This window comes from Carettochelys insculpta, chromosome 27 (assembly GCF_033958435.1).
Source record: "Carettochelys insculpta isolate YL-2023 chromosome 27, ASM3395843v1, whole genome shotgun sequence".
Classification (NCBI taxonomy): Eukaryota; Metazoa; Chordata; order Testudines; family Carettochelyidae; genus Carettochelys; species Carettochelys insculpta.
Window position 1 is genome coordinate 14598703 of NC_134163.1, and position 18219 is coordinate 14616921.

General features: G+C 39.4%; 1 protein-coding gene across 2 annotated transcripts in view; it reads right to left on the reverse strand.

Moving 5' to 3' along the window:
• The window catches only part of GATAD2A (GATA zinc finger domain containing 2A), a 100282-nt gene that overhangs the window by 4912 nt on the left and 77151 nt on the right, over positions 1 to 18219 (reverse strand). The window contains exons 5-10 of one of the 2 annotated variants that reach the window (XM_074978441.1): positions 10978 to 11107; positions 9998 to 10129; positions 8250 to 8339; positions 6564 to 6695; positions 5230 to 5397; positions 3818 to 4097 (exon numbers count right to left, since the gene is read on the reverse strand). In XM_074978441.1, coding sequence (XP_074834542.1) covers positions 3818 to 4097; positions 5230 to 5397; positions 6564 to 6695; positions 8250 to 8339; positions 9998 to 10129; positions 10978 to 11107 — 932 coding nt within the window. Of the gene's footprint in view, positions 1 to 3817; positions 4098 to 5229; positions 5419 to 6563; positions 6696 to 8249; positions 8340 to 9997; positions 10130 to 10977; positions 11108 to 18219 lie in introns of both variants that reach the window. The other variant, XM_074978440.1, reaches the window with a different exon arrangement.

Here is an 18219-nt window from a genome sequence, read left to right on the forward strand (position 1 = left end):
GGGCTGGCTGGTGGGGCTCAGGCTACAGACACCCCCACCACAGCACAGGCTCAGGTGGGTTCTTTCTTTGGTCCTTTATCCTGTGGTTGTGTAGCAATCATCATCATCAGGAGGTCTCAATGCAATTACATTTGAAACTTCTGCTCCAAGTGTTTGTCTGCTTGTTCTTATTCTGCTCCCCCCAACCCCCAATTCATTTACTCTTCTTATAAACAATTTTAAACAACTTTAATCTTTTGTTGCCAGGATTCTGACTTGCTTGATACAGATGACTTACCAGACAGACTACCTGAATGATACACCATGAGCCACACACCCTCCCAGAGCCATGGATTTAAACACAGTCCTCTCCTCACAAAAACTAGACCTGAGGGTTTTGCAAGAATTTACTAGCATATAAATCCTTCCCTTACCCTTGTATCCAGACTTCTAAAAGTAACACTACAGACCTGCCACGAGGTCCTTATGCTTTTGGTTTCTAAATTATTGTCTGTGAAGGATATTTTCCTCCCTTTGTCCCCTCCCTCCTTTCCTACCACTCTAATTAAAGCAAAACTTACAATTTTGAACTTCTCCAAAATATACTAGACACTTGAAGGGTGATACGGAGGAAACTAAAGTCTGATTCTGACATGGCAAAATAAATTATACTTAAAAAATAAGCAATATAGGGTTAAGGAAGGATAAGAGCTACATTTATAAGGTCATATGGTTAATTTCTACACCTTGACAGTTGTGTTAGGGTGGTGATATATTTTTTTCATGTTTTTAAAACGGAGGGACCCCTCAGTTTTCATTCGAGACCCTATTCACCAAGAAATTAGTACAACTTTTTTTTTTTTGTTTTTAAAAGTTTAATTGCCAAATGTTGTACAGAAATCAAGATCTTGGTCTCACCTATGTCATAATTGTTGTCTTTATTTGCAATAGACCTAACCTATTCTAGGCAGGGACCATTCAAGTCTATGGCATGAAAATAATCTACTTGAGGTTATTTAACATTTTTCTCAGTACCCACATAACTGACTAAACCACACACAAAAAGACATCTGAAAATAACTTCACAGGAGCGTCAAGAGATTCTACAAGGATTTATAGAAATAGTAACTATAAATAAAATGTATAGGAGGATTCTTAAAACCCACATAGTACAACCTGTTTTCTGAAAGATTTCGGACACCTGAAGTCTGATTAAAGAAACCCAACAGGGTTTAGGTGGGAAACATTGCTGTCAAAATGGACATGACCAACCATTAATTAAACCAGAAATTAACTAAACTACGTTACACTGCATGCATCAGTTAGCCATGGACAACCTGTAAAAGTCTCATAATACAAAAGTAAATGCCTTATTAAAAATATTCTCCTTTCCTCAGGTCTTTAACTTGCTTGTATTAGTAAAATCTCATTTCAACAATTGTGTTCTGGATGTCTTTTCCCTTCATACTGCCCAAGTCACCACAAGTTAGAATTAACAGTAAAATCAATGTTTCCAGGAGGAAGGTCAGGTTGAGAGAGACAAGATTATTAGAAAAGGTGGAAGCTCTTTTACACCCAAATGCCCATTAAAAAAGTATATGAATTTAAAAACTTTACAGAAGTCTGGCAATGGATCTCTAGGGAAAAGAGCCTTACAGAAGCTGACCCCATCTATCCACCTGATTACTCGCTTGTAATTAGCTGGACTGGTTTGCCAGGAAGAGGAAATGGAACAACAAGGGCGTCACAACCAACAAAGAAAGCCAGCAGTATTTGGGGTACAGATTTGATGGCTCTGGATTAGACTAGAAGATGGGTTTTCACTTCCAAAATACTGACCCTGCTTTGGTATGATTTCAGTTGACTGCTTCATATCAGCTTGAAGGGAGCCACTTTAAGCACGGGTCTAGTACACATAAATGTTCACCTCTCTCCCCCTCAACATGAAATCAAACATCACAAATTGTAATCTTATTGGGCAGACTCAGAGGCCAAAGACTGGTCCACTTCAAGAGACGGTCAGCTCCAGGTCAACGTACAATGAAGGGGTCAGCAAGCATGGGGAAAGGGAGGTGTCCACTGCTATCACCACTGACTGGAACAGCGAGTTTGTTCTTGTGGTGGTTTTGACTTAACTATGAGTACTGCCTAAAAACCCTATGACCCAATGTGAAACTGAATAGTTGGCTGAATCAAAAAACACCTTCCAAAAACAGGAAGCAGATCTATGGGTCTTTGCAACTGTAATTCCTGAGGTTATCTGGGTAGAATAATTTTTTTTTGCTGTCTAGCCAAATCTCAAGTATAGCCCTTGTCCTCAGAAGCTCCATGGACAAACAAAACAATCCGATCTAGGTCACTTAGTAGCCAGCAAGCACACGAAAGTTTTTCAATTACACAAATTCCGTTACATTTGGAAATGCATATCCTCTTTGCTTTTAGAAACAGGTTGGGACAGAAACTCGCTGAGATTAACAGGCAATGTCCATACCAGATTATTATCCAGAAAGTGGTCCTCCTTGGAGAATCCTATCGGGGTAGGGGACCAAAGAACTGAAAATAAGGAAGGGCATGAGAGCTTCTGAGAGAAAAGATCTTACGATCAGTATCCGGCACCCAAGAATCCAGGGTGATAAAGGGCTTCCAGAAATCCCAGCATTAGGGTACATCTGTACTTAGTGGAAGATCAACCTGCTGGTCAGTCTTCCAGGATTTGATTTATTGCATCCAGCGAGGATACGCTAAAAATCGAATGGTCATGGTGCCACCGTCTACCCCAGTACTCTTGACAGTTGCAAGGGAAGTCGACAAGAATTTCTCCTATCAGCCTCCCACTGTGCAGATGGTGACCAAAAAAAATCATATTTAGATATGTAAATCCAGCTTCAAGAATTGCAGCGCTGGAGTTGACATACCTAAAAAAAAATCGATTGTACCTCCTAGTGTAGATCTGGCCTTAAGACAACACACATTTGCAAGCCAGAGAGATTACTGAAACCAATGTTTAATTTTTTGTTGATGGTGTACCGAAATACAGTGAGAAAATACAAGATCTCTTTGGAGACAGCCCTGGTTAAAAGTCATTGTCACCGAAACTCTTCTTATGAGATAACGAGGCAGGGCCATCACCTCTTTTGCCCGAGCCTAAAGAACATCCCCCCTCTGCATAAGCCAAGAATATTAAAGAAATAAATTTAGCACTGCTGCTGCACTTTGCCTTTAAAACTTCTGCGCAAGACTACTAACTGCCTGAGGAAGACAAGTATTTCAATATTTAAGATAAATAAAGTAGAAGGTTAAGTAACCTGGAGAAGCCCACATGGTATCAAACAACCAGACTGATGCCTGGTCTACACGAGGGAACAAAGTCAATCTCAGATATACAATGCTAGCTATGCCATTAGAGTAGCTAGAATCGAGTTATCAGGATCAACTTTGTTCCCTGGTGTAGACCGGGGCTCTTCAGGCTCATGCCAACGTCCCTTACTCCACACAATAGTGTGGAGTGCCAGGTCAAGGGCTGAGCCCAGAGAGATTGATTTTGCTGCATCTTCATGGACCTGGCAAAAATCAAACTCCGGAGGATCAATCATGGTGTGCCAAATGCACTGTAAGTAGAAACATACCCTAAGCTGCACGCTCTAAAGAACAACTCGTGCTGCTTCTGAAACAGGTGAAGGTGGTGTTATATTTTGCAGTTGTATTAATGAGCCTTCACAGTAAGGTAGAGCACAAGCATAGTTTATCAGAAGTCACAAGGTATATTTGACACTTCTCACTTCTGGCATATTTTAAAAAGCCCTCAAACAAGCCCGAGATATCTATGGCAGACGCTTACCTTGAGTTTCTAGCAAGTTTTGCACTACCTCTTCCAAACCAACCAGGTAAATAAATTCATTGTTGGCTGCACTTGGCAGGAAATTCATCTCTGGGGCAGGCGGTTTAGGTGGAGGGATCTCCAACAGTGTCTTCTCTAGCTGTTTGCGCAGTGCAAGTTTGGCAGCAGCTTGACGGCTGGCTGGGGAATCATTGGAGTTCACTATAGAAGCAACACTGGTAGTAGTAGCATTAGCCTGAGCAGATGTCACTGTTGTACCTTTGATTGAAGTAGGTGAGGCCTTAAAGCAAAAAACAAGCAGATTACTGATCAAAATACAACAGTCTTGATAGCTTATTCTCTGTGGCCCCTGCTCATCTTGTCCCCTCTGAGATAAGGAGCAAGGTGGCCAACTAGTATCAATCATAATAGTTATTGTGCTGTAGACATTTGTCTGTTTTGACAGAACTGAGCCACCTCCCCCTAAAAACCCAAGTTCATACAGCCCACAGAAGAGACATCAGGGTATGATTTGTATCTACCCTAAGCATGGGTCACCTAGAGGTGCAATACTAGGCAACTAATTACCAGTCACTATCAACCCCCACACCCCAAATAATTAAATTTTGCTCTTCCATCTTTTTTGTAACGCATTCTTAGATGCTTGAAAAGACCATTGCAGAACTTCCTCTTAATAGTCGGTCATTTTTGATTTGTTAAATGCTGACTTTTCCCTACACATACAACTCATAAGCGAACATGATCATCTTCCTTTATTACATTTTTTAGTGTGCTAGTTATCAGCTAGGAACTGAATACCACACAGGGAACAGAGTTAGTTGGCTTCAGTCTTCTTCACCAGTTCACTACCAGAAGTGCATTGCCCACTTTTTGATTCTTTTTACATAGTGATTTTATTTATGCAAGAAAACGCTTCCTTAGAAGGGAGATGGGAAAAGAAACTAAAAAGGTGACTCCAGGGGATTTTCCCTAACTGAATACATTCAGTATAGCATCTGAAATCCAAAAACTGTCCACAATGTTTACATTCAAGTCTTGTTGTGTTGCACCCCAGGACCTTACATGTTTCCTCTGTCTGCTTGCACACAATACAGAAAAGTCAATTAAAACAGTATCAAATGTTAAATGCATCTTAAATTAACTAACATAGTAGATTTTATTGGGTGTGAACAAATTCACACGGACTGTTCTTTTCCCTTGGATGTGCATACAACAGCTAGAGCTTCAGCAAACTGAATAAAGACATGCCTGCGGGCAAAGAGCAGAGTAGTAACAGTAATAACCAGTTACATCAATTAGAAGAGAAGATGGTAAACAAGAATAATGAGATACATCAACTGGACAAATCAGTAACTGTATTTAGTTTGAAAAAGAACAGAAGTGAATAGCATTATGTATATTTTGGCACTCACCTGTGGTATATTGACAAGCAGGCTGGTGTTGGGAACGTTGGCAACGCGGATTAGACCCTGTTGTATAATTCTCTGCCCCTGAATTTGTATACTGGGGATGGATGCCCGTGGTGCCAGAAGCAGTGGAGGTGGCCCCGTGCTGGAGTGCTGGCGGATGTTGTGGATTTGCTGGGGAGAGACAGAGATGGGCTGATGCAATGGTTCCATGGAGGGATGGCATGGAGAGAGTTAGAGCAGGTGGAGAACAGGTGGTGAAAAGTGGAATAGGATGAAATGGAAACGATACAAGTTAGGGAACAAACAAACAAAAAATAGTAACATTAATATCATTGTTGAAAACCAGCAGCTTCATCTTGACTACAAATGCATTTAGAGAGAAGGAACATACAAGGCAACAGCAGATGCTTAACTAAGTTTATTTATCAAGGCCATAATCACTAGATTTTTGGCTTAAGTTTTACAGGTCAACCATCCCTTTCCAAAATGTCCTAATTGTCTCTTTAATGTTAAAATTACTAGCGAGACAAGTCTACTTGAGAGTGAACAAGTTTTCTGCATATTAATCAGGACTCAAAGGGAATCTAAATCCCCATGTGCCATACCTTCTTTTTTAGATTACCACTGCAGGCACAGATGGTTTATTAAAAAACCCCAAGCAAGAGAAAAGTAGCCCCCGACTATAAAATAATTCTCCATCAAGCTACAGAAACATTTCCCTGCATTACACAGTGGTCACAGTAAATGCAATGAGATCCACGGTCATGAACTCTCCCCTCCTCACCTTGCACCTTTGCTGCCTCTTGCTATTTTCCCCTCATAGAAGGCAAATAGACTTAAAAATACACCTTCAAAGTATTTTCAGTTCTCTAGTTTGCCATCTCATTCTAGCAGCACATTAGTCAATTCGACAATGAAGGCACTGAGAGAGAGTTACACATCAGAGGTGAAATGGATAAAAACAGGAGAAGTAAAGATAAAAACGTTTAAGAACCAAACACATAGCAGGATTAAGTTTTCCACATTGTTCGGCTGGGTAAAGCTGGCCCAATAGTAGCATTCCGTGTCACCTGAGACCCATTAAAAATCTCTCAGTCACAGAGACAAACACAGGTTGGAAGGACCTTGCATCACTCAGAAGTAAAACATACAGTCTGTGAAGGAGATGGCCTTACAGGAACCTCATCCAACTTTTCTGGGTAAAAAATGGTGATCATGACTCAGCCTTCGAGTGTAAACGTGGAGAGAGATTCAGTGAGACAATCCCTTAGGCCTTCACGGGAACAAAGGCGGCACCTGATGTGATGAGGGAGACATACCACCACACCAGCTCTTACCTGTGCTCCTCTGACAAGAGGCGGCATTACTATTTGTGTATTCTGTTGAGATCCCAGTTTTGAAGATGCCTGTTGCCCTCCACGGACCAGTGGAGGGGGAATAACAGCGCCTGGCATACGTGTAGAAGAGGTCTACAAAAAGAGAAGAATTTAAATTTATTTTTAGAAAACATAACATGCTTAGCTATAGGGATGTTTCTATTTAGTTCCTAACAGTAGTATTTGACTAAAAAAATAGTTTATTAGGTTTTGCTAGTCTTTAAAGTGCTACTTGACTGCTTTTTGTTTTGATAGTGTATAGACAAGCACGGCTTCCTCTCTGTTAGTATTTGACTGTTTGCAGGCCTGCACAATTTTCAAAGAGTGCACTGCCACGCCTTCCTTATAAATGCCTGAACAGATTTTTCTTTCATTCCTGCTTTCTCGCTCTCCTCTTTAATCTATTTGCTGAGCTGTTCTTTGTATTGTTATGGAGGGAATGATTTGCATAGAGGTAAATCTCAGACTTCACACAATGTAAAGACAGAGGATCATTGCTCCCTGAAGCAATCTGGCGTAAAAATGGAAAGACTTCAGTTATAACATGGTATTCTAAGGTAGAGAACTTTTTTAAATAGTTTTATACAGATGGGCATATGTTCACTTAGTGAAGCCAAAAACTTGCCACTGTTCACAAGTGAGGGTCTCACAAAAGCCCTAAAGTTTTCCCCCTTTCGCTATCTATAGTAAGAAACACAACTTCATGCTTTTAAGGTTATAAGGGAAGCTAATGTTCACATACATTGTGATTGTAATTCAAGATTTTTAGAAGTGCTTTACAAATAAACTACATGAAGTGCAGGAACTGCAATTTTATACTAGATAGACAGAGAGGTTAAAGTTTTTCAGCGAGTGAGATACAGCACAGTAATAGAGCCCAGAGCTGGGAACCAGTACTCCTATCTACTGACCATATGCCTTCTGTTGCTGGAAACATTTCCACTATTTGCTAATTGAAAATTTCACTTGTGGTGCAAGTTCCCTTAAGTGCTGTCTGTAGAGATGGCAGCTATGTCAGCGTGCAGCACAAAGAATCCACCCATCTTTGAGTTGCTTATTTTATTCTGGAGACCTGAAATGTGCTTATGATGGTAGGATAGTTTCATAGGTGCCCAGATAACACACACTGCTTAATTTTGTCTACGACAAAGGCTCTTTCAGTACCTCCTATGTATCAGTCAGGAAAGTGCATTTGGAATTGGACTTATTTTAAAAATAAGCCACTGGAAGATGAGCTTCCAGGGTTATCCGCCTGCAACATCTTATTCTCCCCCACTACGTCTTAAAAGCTTACTGCAACTGGGGGTCACAGGGGCTAGCCGTAATTTAAATATCACAAAAAGAATTCCACTTGGAACCAGGCTGTTCTTGTGACTCTAGTTAGAGCACGGACATCCACACCTATCAAATAAAACTTGGAGGACAGTGTGTGTGTGAAAACTGTTCATTAACTGCCACTATACAAGTTTGCTAGAATGTTTGTGATTAGAAGCGAAGGAGATGTCATCAACATATTACTATGCCTCCACCCCGCAACACATGGAGCAACTTCACTAGATTTATACTGAAGATTAGCCCTCCTAGCACTATGCACCTTCATCTCCCCTGCATGCCCCAAACTCGGCAATGTAATGCTCCCACGCTAACCTGAAGGGATGGCTTGCCAGAAGGAACGTTCTGTGTTCCCCGCACCAATGGGGGAGGGGTGGCCACAGCACTCCCAGAGGAACCAGGAGGCTGCAAGATTAAAACCAGAGACAGATATGTGAGGGCATGAGCCAAATTGCAGGAAATTAAGGAAAATAAAATATTTACCTCCTTGTAACTTGATGAGAGATTATTCCAATATATTGATACCCCCCTCCCTTACACTCACATACAAAGTGCCATATTTAAATACACAAGATAGTATTCAAGTGTAGATAAAAGATTCGCTCATTCTTTCTTGTAGATAAATGCTATACCTTTATAAATTAAGACTTTCAGCAATGCAACAGTTCAGTAGTTTACAATACATTTTAAAACTAATTATTTAAAAATTACATAGGTCTCAATATGCAATCTAATTCAGTCCCCAATGCAGGGACAAAGTTTCTTTAATTGTTAAAGGACTGTTCCCTGATTAGTTAAGATATTAAGAAAGCTTTCTAAAATATGTAGTTCCTTTATACTGTCAATTCAGTATTCAAAGTTCACTTAATCAGTGTTCAGTAGCAGATTGTCTAACGCATGTAACACACACATCTATTTGGTTTCAGTAAACAAAAATGTGAGAGTTTAAAAACAAAATGACTAAAAGAAAAACCACAAGTAAGGGAAATAAAATGTTTCTCCTTACACCTACCTCCAGCGTGAGCTAAAATGCTTAATAAAAGTACGTACAAAAGCTGTTAAGAGCCATGAAGTCACACACATATTAAAGTAAAATTAAACAGGAAATGATTTTCAACTATTTATCTACTAAGACTACAGCTCAGAATTTTGAGTTTCCCTTGCATGGGTTTATCAGGAACATCTGAAGCAGTATAAGGGATCCAGTACTTTGCTACTGGTTCTGTGTATTTGATTCTTAGATGCTTAAATAGTGTTTCAGAATCCTGAGCTCAGGTGCAGATAGGTAAAAATGCTTGCAACCTGACCTTTCAAAAGGTATTTTGATTATATTAAATGCTGGAAAAATGTTCTATTAAGGATCTAGATTTTTTTTTTAAATGATTATTTCAGATGTGCAATATTTCAACACAAGAATGCTTGAGCTGTCCAATGGTCTCAAACTAAAAAAAGCATAAAACTAATTAATGAACAGTTTTACAGCATTAAAACTAAAAACAGCAAAAACATGATGTAGAGGACATGGTACACTTTGGAAGACTCATGCAACAGCAAAGTGCTAGTAAACTATTGTGCATAATTTTAAGAAGGGATATACTGCTAAGCTCTTCTATTATACATGCATTATTCAAACTCAGTGGAAAGAAAATGGCCTTTGTAAAGGATTAATTTAATAAATATTCTTCATATACAGATCCCATAAGAGATCTATATTTGAAAATGGGATCGGGGTGGTGGGGAAGATAATACAGGAACTAGAACAGACTTTAAGTACATTTCTGTATTGGCTACCCATTTTGTAGAGATGAAGAATAGATTTTTAAAAAGTTTTAGTTTTTATGGTGGTTGGACTGCCAAACTGGACTGTTCTAAGAAACAAGGAAATTCACATAATGTTTGGAGAAAATAGTACCCCCCTCCCACAGCAAAGGGTTATTCTGAAGTGTTATAATACATTTTGATTTGAGAGCAATACAAAGAGGTACACAAATTATGACATTAATCATGCCAATAGTGTTTAGAAATGGAGAACACTTGTTAAACATCTGTGGAGCAGTGAATACCTTCTGGGTAGTGGTCTCTTTCTGTATTTGACTCTGCCGCAGTTTTTTCAATAAAACAAGTTTTGCTTCTTCTAACCGTAATTCTTCTTTTAGCTGTTTAATCATTCTCTCGCGCTCCTCTGGGCTGCTCTTCTGCAAGGCCAGTTAAGGAAAAAAAGATAAAGTACAAGTAATGACAACCTATAGCAGAATAACTCAATGAGACTAAACAGCATTCACTAAGAATGTACAGACAGAAAAATTAAGTGCTGAGAAAGAACTCAAAGCAAAATCAGGGTTTCAAATCCATCCTTCACTAACCTAGGGAAAAAAAATAAAACCAGTTCAAGAAGCAGAAACTTCTTGTTTAAAAGCAAAGTGAAGCAGGAATACTGGACATAACAATACTGTGTTATATTAAATACTGAATGAGTGGCTAACAAGTTTTTGAAGAGTTTTAATGGGGGTGAGGGAAAGTAAGCAAGCAGAAGCCCAAACACAGACTTCAGTTTCAGCCCCAAGAGATCAAATTGCTCAAAGCTATATAAGAAAAAGGTGAAAACAGCTGCTGAATCTTACATCCTGTAGTCTCAGCATCAATTCAGAATAAGTAGTACCTGTCTCAAAATTTCTAAGGAGCACAGCCTAGAGCAGGGGTGCACGAAGTGGGGGGCAGGCCCCCCTCAATGGGCATGAAATTTTTGTAAGTGGAGTGATGCAGGGACATCCAGTTCATTAAAAACATTGAAATGTTTTTATGTCTGTGTATTTACATTTGTATACCGATTAGTGAAGTTTTTACATTCTACAGACTTATTTTCTTATACATGCAGGAAGGGATTCTTTTCATATGAACATAATTGAAATTCCTGTGGGTTTGGATTTCATTAGACAGGTGGGGGGGCGGGGGGAGGCTGCTAATTGCAGGGACAAAAAGAGTAGCCTGAGGAAAAAAAATTTGCTCACCCTGGCCTACAGTGCCTCAACAAACGTGGACTCACCATGAGTGCCTCAGTGTTGGTCTCTCTTAATGCTATTTTTGTTAAACCATTCATTCTAGGGCTTGAAGGTTCATTATCCGATAACACTATTATATCAGGTGAGGGGACTCTCTTGTCTCTCTTTAGATCACTGTAAAGCAAAAAGAGAAAGCATGGGCATTTAACTTTTTTCAGCTTCTACTGACAGATTGACCACGAATGCCTCACGCATGAAGAAAGTATTTGTATCCAAAACACAAGACCAGAGTTCACTTCAGATTCCAGTTTTCATCTGAAGACCATAAGCACAGCAAGATGTTTATGCTTACGAATAAATAGTCACAGCAAGAGCAGAAACAGGTCATAAAATCTTTGGCTACCAAACCGTGGGTTGCGACCATAAACAGGAGCATCATCGCCATTGGCAGAGGAATTCGTGGGGACCCCTAGCAGGCACCACAGGTTTAAAAAAAAAAAGTCACAATATGCAGAGTATGTGCGTTTTGTAACGTTAATTGGCAACTTCCATGCAATGCAACCTCAGTTGTATGCTGGTGTGTGAGGTCATGCCAGGCAGTGGATGCTGTTTTGTTCTTCAAAACTGTACTCACTGAAGTCTGGGGTCCCAGCAGGAAATACTCCTTTAAAATGGGGTTGTTGGAGACCCACCTGCCTGAAACCCTTGGTGACACTGTTGAGACTGCCAACAGAAGTGCCAAACATAATGGTAGTTTGTACAGTGGAAAAAGCCTCCCATCTGGAACTGTTGACTCAACCAATTCTTTCATAATCAATGGCGCTGAGTCACTGAGAACCAAAGCTCTAAGCCAGGCATGTCCAACCCGCGGGCCACACGAGGCCCTGGACAGCTAGTAACGCGGCCCCACAAGATCGTAAACTTTTAACGTTATTATGTGATTTATATACATTAACTATATTATATATTTTATATGTGGCCCAAGACAATTCCTCTTCACTCAATGAGGCCCAGGCAAGCCAAAAGGTTGGACACCCATGCTCTAAGCACACCGAGGACCTATATCCCAGGGCTTATCAGAAACTATTTGCTCACTACATTTCTCTGAATGCTCAAGGGCCTAATCTATTCAGTCTGTAGGAGTATGACATGGATTCAAATGACCCACATTTAATCAGGTTGCTTACCTTATCACCCACCCAAGCGTTAAATTAATTTAAATTAAGAGAGTCCCACTGAAGCAGGAACAGACAGACAGACAATATCTGGAATTTTAAAGGACAGAAGAGTCGTTATCTGTTCAATTTGCTGTATCTTAACAAGTGCTGGATTCAGACACCTGAACTACCTTTGGACTCTAGGATAGTCACACAAGAACAGCAGACTACAGTACCATTCTTTCCACTGCAGCATACAGCTTTCTGATTGGGCAGGAGGAGCCATTTGCCAAAACAAATTAAGAACTTGATCTGAAACGAGTCTTTAGTAAAATATATGTGATCAGCAATGTGCTAGGGTTAGGAATTTTCAGATACCAAGTATATGGCATCTTCCAGCAAGGAAATAAATGGTCTTTTACTGAAATAGCATAGTCTCCATCCATGCTGCTAGAACTTACATTGTTTATAGGGTAAGCAGAATCACTTTATAAGCATGCATTTCAACACCTGTGCTGCAAACCCAGAATAAAAGCTACCAAACTACAACAGATGCCTTTTCAATCAACCAGCGTCCTGTAAATGAAATAGTTGTTCTGTGCACTACTGCTGACCATTGCAAACCTGACAAAATAATCTTAAAACAGCATAAGATTTTTATGACAATGAAGCCAAATAAAGAAAATATAAAGGCATCCATTATAGAAGCCTTGCTGCAGCACAAGAGGCTTAAGCACTTGATCTTTAATATCTACTTTGTTATAAGAGTTACCTTTATTTACAATTGGTAAGCATGACAGAATATGGGGCTAACTTCATAAGATGAGGCAGTTTCTCCCTACCTTAAATTATAACTTCTCAATTTAACAATACTACTTTTTGAGACACACAGAAGTTTATCTGAGGACTCCAGATACTTAATAAAGACAACAAGCAACATTTATGTGGTAATGCACCAGATCATGTCAGAGAGAATCTCAAAACAGGGACAGATTAGCCCCACAGTGCAGAGTACCTCTACTGGAGCTATTATTCTTTAGCCACTTTTGACAAGCCGCATATTAAGGTAAATGGCACACTTTCAGTAAAGCCATGTTAGATGAAAAACAATATTGGTGGCTATGAAATGCAGTCTTTGGTATCTTAACTGTAGTCCTATCCTCAATACTCCATGAATGCAGTTAGTTGTCCACCTTGGTAGAGAAGGAGCAGAAAGTGAATTTCTGTTTCCTCTAGGGGGCACAGTGAGCCAGTGAACCAATCGTTTAATTCTGAAGGGGTTTAAAATAACTATGGGGGCACAGGTGAAAATTTACAGCCCAAGATTTTCTCGGACTAAGGTACACCGGATTGGTTGTCTTGGCTAAAACAAGACTGGGAGGGAGGGTATTAGAGGGGTTTCCATATAGGCAAAGTTAAAGCACATCATCTCAAAAACACCACCACTTGGCTTTCCTACCTATCCTGCTAAGAAGAGGGGGTGGCAGGGAGGGAATCACCTGAAAAGGATTTTCAAAAAACAAAATTAACTAAAAGCACTAATCTCATTACTTAGGTAACACAACCTTGTGTTGATCTGTAGGAGTTGTTCATGTAGCTGAACCTAATCCAACATATTTTTAAAAAGATACATACAATTAGATTATTCCTTTTTAGGTTGTAAAGCTATAAAGTAGTACATAGCCAAGCATCTTGTACTATAACGGACTTCCACAAGTATACAAGATACCATGCAGATTTTGGTTATCTGGGCTATGAACACTATTACCCACCAGAAAAGCCACATACTATTTGAAATCATGAGACTTTGAAAAACAAAAGACTACAGTAGACTCATATCCAGCACTCTCTCATCCACAGCTCTCAAATAAACTGGCATTTTAACCATAAGCAAATTTTAGTTACATTTTCCATAATTACAGTACAGTGAAAGTAAATACAAATAAATACAGCAAAATACAGCACCAAGTTTACAGTGTTTAATACTACTGTTGGTAAATAAAGTACTCTGCATACGTTTATTTCTTAATATCTAATTTTGTTTTTCTGTAGTTATGCATTGCTAGATATACCTCTCTATTATCCAGAATATTTGAATATCTAGCAACTGCCTCATTCCAGGCCTGCAAGATATGAAAAAGTTAATTCTACTATTACTTTATGTAACAGTGAAAAACAAACTTGGGTATGCTTCCAAGTAGCAAGCTGGGTCCCTGAACATTAACTGTGATGGCATGTCAAATCAGTTTTTGCAAACACCTCCCTGAGAGGACCAGTTGATGCAATTCAAGAAAACTGAGTTCAGACTTCTGTGAACACCCAAACCGATATGAAAGGATTATATTTTTATTCTCTTGGGGAAGGTCTTATCCCCATTCACTCCTACTACAAGAGGACAAAATATGGCACAAATTTGGGCATGAAACAATTTGGAAGAATTCTGTTGACAGATTTAAGTCTGCTGAATCGCTCTCAGAGCCTATTAAAACACATTTAAAAACAATATACTTAAACCCGATTTGTAAAAAGGAAGTTGCATTCAAGACAACATTGCTAGTCAGGGAATGGGGCATTGACAGAAAGCCCATAAGGCCCTGTTTCAACCATTCCATTCTCAAAACAGCTATGCACAAGAACAATCAATACGTATGTAGCAGGGGTGATGTCACCACATCAGTTATCACAGCATCATAACAGCTAGCAGGGAGCTAACTTCCTGTATGCTAATCAGGCCACCAAAGCGTCATGTGAGAAAGGCATTTCCCTCACTGGACATGTGACCCTTTAACTGTTCCTTCCACCGTGAAAACCATAGCAACAGCCAGTTCTAACCGGCTTGTGACACATAGCCTTCATTTTACGAAGTGAGGTAGGGTTCAGGTGCTGTAGAAAATGGAGCAGGCTTTAAGCTTAAGGGGTTGCCCTGGCACTACAGGTACTTCCTGGATCAAGTGCTCACTTGAGACTACTAATTAAAACAAACAAACAAATGTATGACAGTAGAAAAACATTCATCCAACAATGCAGTGTTGAACTATGTTCAACTGCTGTACAACTTCTTTAAAAAGTTTTAATTGACTTTCTGGTTTGCTTCAAACACTCTAAAATACGCACCAATAGTCCACTACACGTCTAAAACGCAGCGTCTTTAAATAAAAAAAGACCCAAAAGGTGGCTTTTTGGACACAAAAGTTCTTTTGTACTTTTTAGGCCAGGTGAGAATGAGAAGACAAGGTAGAAATTACTGAGAGACCATGAATAATACAGAATTGTGAGAAATTAGGAAGAGCTATGTTTGGTAGTATTGCAGTAGAACTGTTTAACTAATCAACCTCCCTAACAACAACGTGTGCTGCTTAGGGAAGGATGAAGTTTCTACTGACTGTATTTTGTTCTGGAAGTTGTACTCATCATGGTTGTCTGTCTAGCCAAATATCATTGAAAAAATATCAAGTGACTTGTCAAGATTAAGACAGTAAGATAAGCAAGTATTAGGTTCCAAGTGGTGAGAAGATACTCAAAACTAATTCTTAACGATGAAGTTTAAACATGCCCCATGCAAAAATAGGGCTTCATATTAAAAGTGATCTGTGGATACAGTAAATACTTTCATAACTGGCATTCCATCATCCAGAACTTGCAAATAACCAGCATTTTAACCATACGTAAATTTGTTACTTTTCTATAAGTACAGTACAGTGAAAGTAAATACAAACAAAATACAAATAAGTGTACAATATTACTGTTATTGGTAAATAAAGTACTCTACATATGTTTCTGAATATCTAACCTTGTTTTTCCTGTAGTGTTATACACTACTAGGTATTCCTGTCTGTCTATTATCCAGACTATTTGAATATCCAGCAGCATCCCAATCCCAGGGCTGCCGGATATGAAAGTTTACTTTTCTTTGCACAGTAATCATTCACTGTCTCCATTCTTTCCGATTTATCCAAAGAATAGCCTCACATACAGCTTTGCAAGATTAACTCAAACAGGACTGGAAATCAGATTGTCTTATTAACGTGAACAACAGTTTTGGACAATGGAGGAATGAGAGGTCATGAAAACTCTATACTTTTAGAGATGCTACCAATGCACCTGCATTTAAAGTTAAGATCTCCTGGGGTGCTTATTGCAAGCTACATTTGTCAAGGGATGCATACACCTGTGCTACACAACTGATTGACACAAATTCCATTGTTTTGGGTATTCTTAAAAATAAGGGTATAAAAATAGATCATACCCATATAAAACTCAAAGCATTAAAAATACAAAATTTCCAAGTTTAGAGGTTTTAAAATTAAATACTCAGTAAAATGTTATAGGCATTTTGTGGGTTAGGAGGTCTAATTTTTGATTGGGGATGGGAAACAACACCCCATCTCTTAAAAAACAAAAACCCAAACCCAGTCTACACAGGAAATCTAACCGATACCCATTTTCTCCAAATTTTGCTAATCAAAGTCTAACTTGGCAGGTAGCTTTCTTTATTGTTCTACAGAAAGCTAAAAAATACACAACCCTTCTATAGTTCCAAAAATTAGACAGCGTTTAGGGGTGACCAACTTAATTCTGATGGTATGAGATCCTGCTGCTACCCACTTTTCAGTTGTATTTTGCATTAAGGTTTGCTCACAAAAGCAAAATAAGTTTATCATTCATATTATGGTTGGTTCATCTACTCAGGCCTCAATAATGTGACCAATTACATCACAGACCAGAATGCAAAAAATTGTTAACTGTGTGAATACAGGACTTGATCTTTATAGCCTAGTCTTCCTCTTAAAAAGAGGATATCCATACCCTATTAACCAACGTGTGAGAATGCGAAAGACTGATTCAAAACAGCCGCCATATTCTTCAACATAAGAATGGAATAATTCCTCAACATAATACTTACCTAGCTACAACTGTGAACTCAGACAGTAAATTTTTAGCCTCTGAAGTTGGCCAGCGAGCCCCTTTATCTGAGAAATCCATAAATGTTCCCAGGAGGTTTTAAGCAGTTTCTTCAGAGCAACTTCTGGGTTCCCATCCTTCTAGTTTCTATGTTGGAAGCCATGGTTAGGAGGATGACTATTTTCATTTGTTTAGAAATGAATGTACAGCTATCAAAAGGGGTTACAACTACAGTAAACCCTCAATTTAACAGACCCTGATTTAACAGGCTTCAGAAATAATGTCTGCCAGCGGGGCACCCCCCCAATAAATGCCGGCAACTCACCTGAGCCGCTGGGGCCAGAGGAGCTACAGCATTGAACGGGCTAAGAGCCATGGAAGGCAGAAGGAGCCAGGACGGCGTGCAGCTCCTCTCCCACTAATTGGGAGAAGGTGGTGTGAGGGGAAGAATGGGGCAGGAGACAGGAAGGGAAGTGGAGGCATTGGACAGAAGTGAGTGATTAGCTGGGAAGGTCACTGCATCCTCGTACAATATAACCATTTGGATTTAACAGACACCCCTGCCCCCCATTAGTCCATTAAATCAAGGGTTTACTGTACCAAACTATGTTCTTAGGCATAATACAAAGAAAAAAAAGGAGTTCCTTAAGCCTTATTTCTGAATATTTTTGTCTTGTATGGGTTTCTCTATGGCCAACAGCTTCCAACACACTTGTGGGAAAGACTGCCTGTAAAATTTTTGAGCTGCTGAAAGAAGTGGGGCTTCTAGCAAGGATTTTCAAAAGCAATTTGGGTGTTTTAGATACATAGCTTCCTTTAAGAGAAGATGCAGCCAGATCCTTCAGGGTACTTTGCAGACAAATGCCTACAGACAGTCATCACAGTACACCGTGCATAAAACAAAACAAAAAACCAAACAAAACATTACCCACAGACTAGGAGCAGAACATCCCTGTAAGGTCTGGAAATTATTTTTGTTTTACAGGTAGAGAAACAAAGTGGGATTCTTTGATCCCTCTAATTCTTCTTTCACAACGCCACCACTGCAATGCAACTGTAAGTTTTGGAGCATTCAACACAGACATGGATCATGAAATGCCACTAAATCCAGAACTCTCAATTCTTTACGACAGGACATCCAAGCATTTCCCATGTAATTCAGATTCACAACTCTTTTTACAGGTAATACAAAAAAAAACTTCTTGAAACTGGATGGTATGAGGATAA